At 39.0% G+C, this 10,674-nt stretch overlaps 1 protein-coding gene across 1 annotated transcript; it reads right to left on the bottom strand.

Moving 5' to 3' along the window:
• Positions 1-518: 518 nt before the first annotated feature.
• On the bottom strand, positions 519-10,266 carry LOC105384807 (A-kinase anchor protein 1, mitochondrial). The gene is made up of 8 exons (XM_011555086.3): positions 10,080-10,266; positions 8,188-9,010; positions 7,525-7,762; positions 7,299-7,438; positions 6,551-6,722; positions 5,573-5,791; positions 4,057-4,190; positions 519-2,862 (listed from the first exon to the last, which is right to left on the bottom strand). Exons 2-8 carry the CDS (start codon positions 8,983-8,985, stop codon positions 2,791-2,793), a joined length of 1,773 nt encoding a protein of 590 aa, XP_011553388.3. The 5' UTR covers positions 8,986-9,010; positions 10,080-10,266; the 3' UTR covers positions 519-2,790.
• Positions 10,267-10,674: the final 408 nt, after the last annotated feature.

Below are 10,674 nucleotides of genomic sequence, written 5' to 3' on the forward strand. Positions count from 1 at the left end.
AGAGAGTGACAGCATGTATTTTATCCGTCAGGTAGCCACTAACCAGACATTGTGAAACAGACCCTTAGTGTAAAATCTCGAACAATATCTATGATGTACTCGGAATGTAATGTCGGGATAAAATCATCATCAGCTAACAATCGTCCAATGTCAAGGAACCCAAACACAAACGCTGACACTATGAAAGCAATAAATGATGATGGAATTCAAAATCTATTATTTATAATTCCTTTTGGCCCCCACCTTTTGACATTATAATGTAATCTAATCTTCTAACAAAACACGACGAATGATAAGATAACATGTTCCGTTTTTGTGAAACCATCAATTAAAATGCTTAAATATTTTTTTCTTTTGACAAACAACACCATGAAAACATGTTCCATTGATAGTATCTATTGTTTTTTTACAAAGCTACTTCTGTTCTTTTCTTTCACCTAAAAATATTGTTATGTTAACCCACATAATAATAGCATGAACATAGGTTGGTATCGCACGGACGACATATAAAAGACAAGTTTGTGGTTTTAAAAACGATAATTTATTGATTTAACCGCAAATATATTAGTCTATATACACTAGGGACGTCAACAAAATGCAATCACCGGTCAGCCAGCTAGTTTGTTACATCACAATAATCATTTGCGAACTGAAAAGAAAAATCACTGGTGTTAAAATAACACTTGGTTGGTATTCCGTTAAATATGTTCTAATGATAGCTGCGGGTGACTCGGCCGCCGTAAATATAACTACAGACGAAGTGTCTAAGCTTCCCGTTTGCCAAGTTCACTACAATACGCATACAAGAAATCAAATACACTAGGAGCGACCACTTCAGTTTCAACATTATCATTACTAAATTCATAAATTTACCTTCAAAAACTAAAATATCAATTGCTTTTATAACTACTTAAACTCGCTATTATGTACACTATTAACTAAAGTGAGAACATCGGCTCTCTTAGCCTACTCAGTACCGACGACACGCTACTCAGGTTCATTATAAACCATTTCGTTAAAATAACATCGATTACAAATAATTTCTGAAATTATACAAAGAAAAAATATGTTGTAGAGGCAGTATTGTATACATTTTGTAAACAAAAAGGCTTATAATGTTACAGTATCGTTGATACAACATCAGTTGTAAGTAATGTTTCACTTGCATCATACTAACATTGTCGCCACCAGCGTGCAGCCATCGCCCAATCAACGTGCAGATGACATGACTGAGGTAACAGATTTTACAATATTAGAAATCGGATCAACACTGAATCATAGTAAACCTAAGTGTATTTAAGTCTTTTTATGAGGTTAATCAAAGGGCAATACTTTTAATATGGTGGCAAATACATTACTAAACTGTCGTAATGGATTGTGAAAGCTGTATTACAGGACCGGGGTCGGGAAACGTTAGTGGGTGCGATGTGACATTGTTAGTAGAAGATGTTTTATCGAACATGCGCTCTTATTGGGGAACGAAGCGACCTACGAACCTCACGTACATTTGGCACTAGCAGTGACCCGACATACTGAGATAAATACATAGATATTTAAGAAGGTATAAAGCAAGTAACCCAAATACCCATTGTTAATTGGCTGCATCAAAGAAACGACAGTTATAATCATAATGTCCACCATATTAAAATATTACCACTCAGTATACACACGCTTCATTCTATTGTACTTTTATACAATTTACACATAAAATAAATAAAATGCTGCGTCGCATTGTGAACATTGTGATATGAAATGAAATACTGTCTCAAAAGATGGACGGTCAAAGCCATCTCTTCTGGTTCATCACAGCTGATCGTGTGCCGGCGCATGGACCGAGAGCGCTCGCAGGGACAACCTCGACTTTCCAACTTTTGAGAGTTTACAAAAATAATACACAAATACATGTAACTAAATACAAATAATACGATGTGACAAAAATATAGTATATCTATGTACTTGATCAACCAAATACTTTGAAACGAACTTTTGAAGGCACATCATACAAGGCATATTCTATAAATTTATCGCTCTGACGAATGAAGACGTTCCAGTCTTTCAATGAGAAGCAGTTACGGTTTGGCACAATATAGTAAAGCAACTATTTACAACGAAACATATGCACCAGAGGCAGTGCACGGCTGGAGGAGCATCGGTGAGACCAGAGCCGGCCGCCGCGCGGGGAGCCTTGTAGATGCAACACATCACCAGACAACTCTTACTTTAAACATAATTAAGTAAATTGCAAAAATCAAAACAGTAATTTGTTCATAAGCGTATTGTATGATAATGAATTCAACTAATTAATGGGAGCTTAGATATAAATGAAGGAAGAATACACGACAAAATGTAGAAGGTTTCAATAACATACAAACATAGCCCAGTATAAAATAGCAACAGAAAATATTCTTTCTATCTAATTACACAAGTGTTCTCAGTCAAAATATAAAAAAACCTTAACTTCAGTAATGGATGATAGTAGTCGGCGCGAGCGGCGCCCGCGCCCGGAGAATACCTGCGTCTGCGAGACCGATCTAAACGACTAATGTATTATATCAATCAAGCTTTAAAACGAAACTAATATTAGAAATCCTCCGAACGAACCTTTATTTAATTTAGTAGCTCTCAGTAACATTCGTATAAAATAACTCAAGATTGTGAATACGCACAGGCCGCGGGAGCGTGGTCCGGGCGGCGGGTGGCAGTGCGCTTGTTGTAAATGTGTCATTCAAAATGCAGCCCCTGCGTGCGGGGCGGGCGGGGGCGGGCGCGGGGCGCGGGGGGGGCGGGGGCTCACGAGTCCGCCGGCACGTCCCACTCCGCGAACCCGCGCTCCACCAGCTCGCGGTTCAGGAATATCACTTGCTGCAACAACACAAACGCTCCCTTAGTTTCACATGACACACATTAAAATCATTTCTAGTAAGAGTAGTGTTTGTCCAACAAGTAGAGTTGACAAGACAAGAAAAAGTTTGAAAAATATCTAAGCTATAATAAAATGTATTATTTTCAATCTGATGAGTAGTAAGTAATAAGATGCTAACGCTGAATAAAGGAACTTTAGCTAAAGTCGCCCTTAAAATGTATTACTGGCCTTCTTTGACATCATACGGGCAGAAAGATACAGACATAGATTTATTTAATGCCGACATTTGCTTTGCTTTTCCTATGTGCATCTCGACATAAGAAAGCTGAAAAGCTCAACTTAATGTTTTGGGAAGCAATTAAACGTATCACGTATTCTGCAAAAATGTATCGGAGAAAGGCGTCGCGTCGTAAGTCGAGTGAATCATTCGATAAAGCGAGACCATTACTCTCTTCGCGCTGCATTCACCAATTACCTGACCTTGATACAGTAACACGTTTAAATCTGCTCTCCGCATATTTCTGCGAGGTGAAATAATAATACCGATCGCTGCCCGTTTCTCTATAAACTTTCCATTTCTGCTCATGGGGCGTGATCTGACCGGCCAGGAAAAGGTTAATGGCTTGGGTTGCTTAAGGCTACATGTTTCAAATTGAAAATATAAATTCCACTAATACAGAAATATAATGTGGAAATAAAGCAGGACATTATACACAATAAATACGAAATAGTCAAGTAGTCAACATTAGTCAGTCTGTCCTCGCAATTATGCGAAATGCACAACCAAGGCTGCGGACACCTCGTAATGAGTAGAGATTGAGCGCCCATTTTAGAGCATTGTTAATGCTTATGACCTTTTTTGGGTTTATACCTCGCTCGGTATAAAGAGAATCCCCCGAATTCATAGAGCTTTTTGCCACTTTACAATAGGTTTAAAATTGATGTTGTGATATACGAATTTCAACTTTGTAGGTGACGTAAATTTTAAAAATTAAAAAAAACTTTGAAACACGATTTTCTTCATTTTTACCTTGTTATCAATACGGTCTATGAATTTGAGTATTTAGGTATTTTTCTAGTTAAGTGTTCGTTAACGATCGTTGCCTTACCACAGACACGTTCGTTAACGTGTCTGTGGTAAGGCAACGATCTCCACAGACCCTGCTCTATAATCTCATCTAGTATTTATTTACCTGCGGCCCCAGCGTGAGGTAGAGGTGCACGAGCGGCAGGCCCGCCTCGTCGTAGCCGGCGACCTGCGCGTGCAGCAGCTGCCCCGCCGTCAGCCCCGCCATGATGCGCAGCGCCTCCCCGCTCCACGTAGACTCTGCAACGGCACCAGGTTATAGCAATATGTGGGGTAATCTTACATGGGGCCGATATCAAACTACGCAGATGTGTAATATGGGTATCGGACAGCTGATTCTGAAGCTACACGGATTCATAATAATATACAAATGAATACCCAAGACCCGAGCACAAATGTCTGTCTATATCTGGTCCAGCTGGGAATCGAACCCATCGGATCCAGCGGCGTAGCCAGTCAGTGTCACTAACCGCTCTTCCATGCGGTTGTCAACAACAGAAAACTTACGTCTATCTCCTACTTTCTAATTTTAGGTCTGGAAAAATGAAATTTCACAGATACAGACACGCAAGACCTTTATACCTATGTAGTAGAGGCCACTTAAGAAAATTAAATTAGGTTAGTGCCAATGTTGACCTAAAAACCTAAATTTGTAACTACCTATAATTGAAGGAAATTTACAAGTTTTGGTGACCTAAAACTTCAAGATCTAAAGAGGAAACCAAAAGAACTATTTTGAAATGCTTGCTATGATTTCGCGAAATAGAAAATAGATACAGGATGTCGTAAGAAATGTGGAGCGCGGCGACATTGACAGTGCGCGAGGCTTTCTAAACGTAGAATTGGGCATTATGTAAGTGAAGCACGGGATTCGCATAGCAACACATCGGTGTAGGAAGCATGTGTTGCTTACACGTTAATTACCTACCTAACCACAAATTAAAATTATTTAATTATTTATCCCCGTTATTTTGGTGGAATACGCGAAATATGTACTTTCTTGACTTGAAAAAATCATTCTGTATTGTTTCTTCAACATGAAAAATAATCCATTCCGATAGAGCTACATACAACCAAAAGCACACAAGGCTTTCGTAAAAAAAAGTATGGCGAATACAAATGTTACACTTTCACTTATAGCGTGGACCACTGACGGTGTTAACTTTGCAAAATAACAATAATTTGCAACTCGTAAAATTTAGAGCAAAACTTTCCGGTTACGAAATATTTGTTTACATTTATTATATGTTGGAATGTATGAAATAGCTGGTAGTCAGTATTAAATATAAAGTAAAATTTAGATATTCATATAATTAAAACTATAAATACTAGTTAGAATGTTAATATTAATATCACTAAAAATAAAATAAAGCGAAAACACTCACCATTAACTGCTGGCAACTAAACTTACAGCCCATGAGTGCAATATAGTAACAAGCAAAAGCAGTGAAAAATTACAATTAATATTTATTCTGATTATCAAGAGCTGCATTATAAATCACATGTAAACAAATTATAAATAATCTAATGAAAATGAAATATGATGGCACAAAGAAAATAAATACTAACAAAGCACGAGAAACAAGAAGCAGAAAAACTAAGAAAGTATTAATAATAGTAACCGTTGTTGGCGGGCTTGACGAAGGCGAGCAGCGCCTCGGTGGCCTGGAACGGCAGCGTCATGAAGTCGGAGCGGATCTGCTTGAGCTGGTCGGCGTCCAGCGTGAGGTAGCCGCCGAAGTCCACCAGCTTCACGACCGCCGTGCCCGCCTCCTCGCTGGCCGAAATCACCTGCGCGCGGTACCAGTTGTTCTCCGTCGGCGCCGCGCAGATTGAACCCTCTGGAGGCAACAACGGTTTTCGGTTAGCATATTTATTTTTTACCATTTGGAAGTTTTTGGAACAGAGTTCACATTGGGAAGTACCGAATTTTGAATGGTAAACTCATTCTTACTTTGCAAGTACATTCGATATCAGTCAGACTAGACGGCCAAATTAAGCAATAAAACCACATAGGTACATCGAAAGATAAATGTCCTTTTATCATATAAGTCTTTAAATGAATTATATAGAAAGTAATGTCCTCAATTCGATTTAACTTTTTTAATTCTCATTTTCTATCAAAGGCAATCAATAGGTATTTAGGTAATACAGAATATGGTCTCAATGTCTGAATGAATGAAACGCCGACTTAGCAAACGTGATGCCTTCCGGCTAATTGTGCGACTTGCAGTCTGCTAGGTAAAAGTTGAATAGTGAAAGCTACAAATGATATCCACTGAAAGCTATACTCTAATACCAGACTATGGGTTTTTATTATGCTGGTGACAAACACTCTAGAGGTTTGTCATTACACGATTAGCAAGTCAGATAAACGTTACTTGCAGACTGCCCAGTGCCAGTGTGCGCTCGACGTAAAAAAAGGAACCGGTAAAACATCACTTACATCACTCGAGTACCCCCTTTCGTAAACCTTCGACTGTGACTATAATAATAATATTTATTTCAGTTGTATACCCATAGTTAAAAGTAAATTACATTAAAATATAGTCAGTAAAAAATATAGAAATAGGTAGGTTAATTTGCGGCTAGTCTCGTACCTTTGACGGGGCTGGGCAGCGGCGGCACGTCGGGCTGCGAGTAGGTGGCGGCCATGAGCCGGTGCAGCGCGTGCAGCGAGGGGAAGGTCGGGTGCAGCGGCTGCTGCAGGAAGAAGTGCCCCGCGCTCACCAGGCACGTCATGATGGTCTCGTTGTTCACGCTCTCCACCAGCTGAAGGGGGGATAAAGGTTAGCAAGCGCTGGATGCGGGCCGCCTCCGACCGGACATGGTAGAAAACATTATGGAAGCCTATGTTCAGTAGTGGAAGTCCTATGGCTGAGATGATGATGATGTTGGGCTCCGGTTGCTAATTTGTCAGCTATTGGGTCAAATCTGAATGAAGATTCTTGCTTTGTGTGATTGGTTAAGTTGCTATCAGATTTAAATTAGAAAAATACTTCCATGAGCAACAAGTAAACAGTTAAGTACTCAATACCACACACAAAATTGAATTTTATTTTGGCATAATCTCCTAACTAGCTGCATCGTGGGTCATTGAACTTGCTAAATATAAATATTTATACAGCTGATCTTGTCACTTTCAGTATACAGTGACAGCAATCTGCCTGAATGTTGATTGATGGCGGCAGAATATACCGTCATGTGCCCATCAATAATTCAGTGTCATTTGAATTGTGTGATGTCTTGGATACAAATAAAGATTAAATTATAATACATTTACCTGCAGACCGTCTCACGAACATGCATAATATAATGGATAACTTGTATTTTCTAGCAAACACTTACTTGAAGGAACTCCGGTACAAGAGGCATCAGTTTTTGATATAGTTCAGGACTGATTTCTTCTAGAGTAAAGTTGGGAAATCTCTTTTCTGGGAATTTCTCTCTAATCATATCTAAAGCTGCTTCTATCTCACTTTGAGTTCCTGTGAATAAACAAAAACTTGCTTATAACTCATTGAATCTATTAATAAAACAGATGTGAAGTAGTTTGGTAAAGTGTTTTACTAACCTTCAACTGCACAAATTTTTTGCTTGACAGAGTCTGGGTGCCTCCGGACGTAGACGCTAGCACCCGTTTTACCTTTAATTAATGTTACAAAAGAACCGTGTTTTCCTATTAGCAGACCGACCAGGGTCTGTGGGATGATGAACTGGTGGATGCGGAGCGCGCCCTCCGTGGGCAGCATGCCGGGCGCGGGCGGGGGGCTCGCCGCCTCCGAGCAGCCCTTGCCGCTGTCACTGGAGCCCTGCAATATGCACACCACGCATTATCAACTATCTAAAGCAAACATAAACAAGACATGTAGGTTAAACAACAACTATTACTTCATAGCTTACAACACATAAAACAATTAGCTACATATGCAAAAGCCATGCAAGATGAGACTATGGATGCTCATGATTATAAATAACACCTTAATATTTTTTAAAAAGCCTATAATATTTTTTTTGAGTATTTGTGTTTGCTGAGCAAAATAAGTAGGTCATGATTGACCAGTTAATTTTACATTGAATATTGTGAAATGTGAAGGCCAGCACATGAATAAATAAGATGTACATAATAATATTAAATAACTATTTTACTTTTTTGATAGAATTAAAAGTTGTTTTCTTCAAGAAAACCAGTCTGAAACAGCTTTTTAGAGAGTATTTAAGTTATCATATAACCTACCTCACTGTGGTTGTCAGAGAAGTGGCACATAGAGGGACTGGCCAGCAGCGGGTCCACTGGACTGTGATTGGCTGAGTCTCTCTCTGATATGCGCCTCGACTGAGCAGTGGAGAACCTGTCCTCATTGTCCGCACTCTCACTAGTCTCATTTGCTTCTTCAACTACATTGTTATTACATTCTTCTTCTTCAGCCACAGCCTCCTCGAGGGGGGCGACATCCACCGCAGCCGCAGACACACTGTGTGTGCTCTCCTTCTCTGCAAACTCTGCAGTAGATGTGGCAACAATGTGCTTTGCATCTGCTGGACACATGCTGGGAACTTCTCTAATACTATTAGCCTCAGATTGGAGAGATGACCCCCTCTTGGAGGACGGCACTGGAATTTTGAATGATGGTTCTACTTTGAGAGACTGCATAACTAAAACTCGGTCAATACTAGATGAAACTTTGAAGTCATTTTTAACAGATTTAGTTCTAATAATTTTCTCTATTTCTAAGTCCACTTCTTCATCAGTCAGTTCCAAGGGTGAAGATCGCTGAGATCCAAGCCCATTAGGAACAATGTCAATAGGTGCTGACTTAATGATAGATCTGTCAGCCTTGCCGAGAGGAGAGGCCTTCAGTGCCTCGGCCTCGCTGCTGAGAGCCTCGGCCAGCTCCTCCTGCAGGCTCTTTATCCTCTCTCTTCCTCCCGGGTCAGACTTGGCATATTCTCTTTTTTTTCGGAACCAGAATATTCCCAACAGTACGGCTATGGATGGCACCGACCACAGGATCAGTTGACGAGAAGGAGCCATTGTAATAAGCCACTTTTAAAATAATCTAAAACAAAAAGGAAAGACTGTGATGGAATTTATTTTTTATATTGATTTGATACATACCTAAGGGTCTTGAAGGATAAGGCCTATAACTTTTAATTTGAACCTAATATATTTTTAAATAATTAAGTATATTGCAGGTATGTCTGTCTATAACTCTATACACATTTTATAGTTGATGGAAAAGTGGCAAAACTATTACTTAGTAATTATTCCTTGTGGATAACTTTTTACTAATAAAACCAGACTTTTTCTAAAGTACCTATTTAACTATCCACTTTCGAAACACTTGATAATATTCGTTGTATTAATATATTTATGTCCTACCATGTATTTAAGAAATTATTTCATAAAAATGTTTATCAGACAGCCAAAATTTATAACTTGTACCTAATCTGAATTTATAAACATGATTACAGTTGACCTACTTTAGATAAAATTTGCTGTGAATCTTTTTTTTGCATGGGAACTAAATACCTATTAAAATCTTGATAGGTTATTGTCCTCCTTTTGTTTATTTACGTCGAACTTAGCTATAAAGGCCTAAATATTTTGCAAAAATAACAATTAAATGATAGCAAATCCATACAGAATGATGTTTTACGGAAATCCTTGTTATTGTACGAATACCGCTAGGTGCAGCGTGGAGCGAGCGCGGGCCGCGGCGCCGCTGCCACCATCATGTGGCCAACAGCTGTATCGTGTTTATTGTTTTAATTACCCAAATATTCCCAATGAGTGCTAACAATATGAAAGTAGACAATAGCCGACACAGACACGTGCTGTAAATCCACTTGCGATGTGACATACGAAACAGAAACACCGAGGGTCACGATCGCTACAAAAAAACCTTCACAGGCACACGTAAGCAAACAAGGGATAGTAGAAGGTTACGCAATTTTTGGGACATGATTTGGTTAAAAATAACATTTAGTTAAGTATTTCGTAATTGGACGAACAAATACCATGAATCCTAATTTATGAATTGTTAGGAAAATAATAATTGAGGCCTATGTTCAAACACGATGATCTAAATGTGGAGATTTGCCGGTTATGATAGAAAACACACTTACTTGAATATCCAAATGAAAATAGTTGCACTCAACTCAAAACTGAATAAAAGGTCCAAAATAATGAATTATCAGAAATTACTATCAATTTAAACTCAATAACCAACAATCCACGTGCTCACAATGTTTTCTACCGAAGCACAACAAAATTCAATATGGCGTCCGCAGGTCGAGCGAGCGAAGAGGTCGGTGACTATTGTCTATGGAAAATAGAAATAAGTCATAGACAATTTATAGACAGTTTTTTTTTGTGCTACAGAGACGAAAATAAATCAAAAACACGAGTAAGGCTATTATTATTCTGAGGCGTGAAGTTTCGAGATGCCGACTCGGGTGTACCCAAGGACTTTGTTGGGTGTACCCTCTACAGATGCTATAAACCTCTACAGTCTACACTACACCCAAGGACTTTTATTCCTCTAACTACTCACAATGAGCTTTATAAACGTTTTTTTTTTATTTCGTACCAAGACGACCCCGACGTGATAGAGGCGCGAGAAAACAAACAGCCGGGCAAATACGTTATATGGTTAACCGAACTTACCTACAAAGCTTGACAGGGAAGTTAATAAATTAATAGGGGCATCGTATTTCTTAA

Source organism: Plutella xylostella, chromosome 10, assembly GCF_932276165.1.
Source record: "Plutella xylostella chromosome 10, ilPluXylo3.1, whole genome shotgun sequence".
Lineage (NCBI taxonomy): Eukaryota > Metazoa > Arthropoda > Insecta > Lepidoptera > Plutellidae > Plutella > Plutella xylostella.

Coding starts and splice junctions, on each gene's coding strand:
- LOC105384807 (XM_011555086.3), bottom strand. CDS start 8,985: ATGGCTCCTTCTCGTCAACTGATCCTGTGGTCGGTGCCATCCATAGCC. Junction 7,439..7,524: donor AAAAATTTGTGCAGTTGAAG/GTTAGTAAAACA, acceptor GTTTATTCACAG/GAACTCAAAGTGAGATAGAA. Junction 5,792..6,550: donor GCTGCCCAGCCCCGTCAAAG/GTACGAGACTAG, acceptor TGTTGCCTCCAG/AGGGTTCAATCTGCGCGGCG.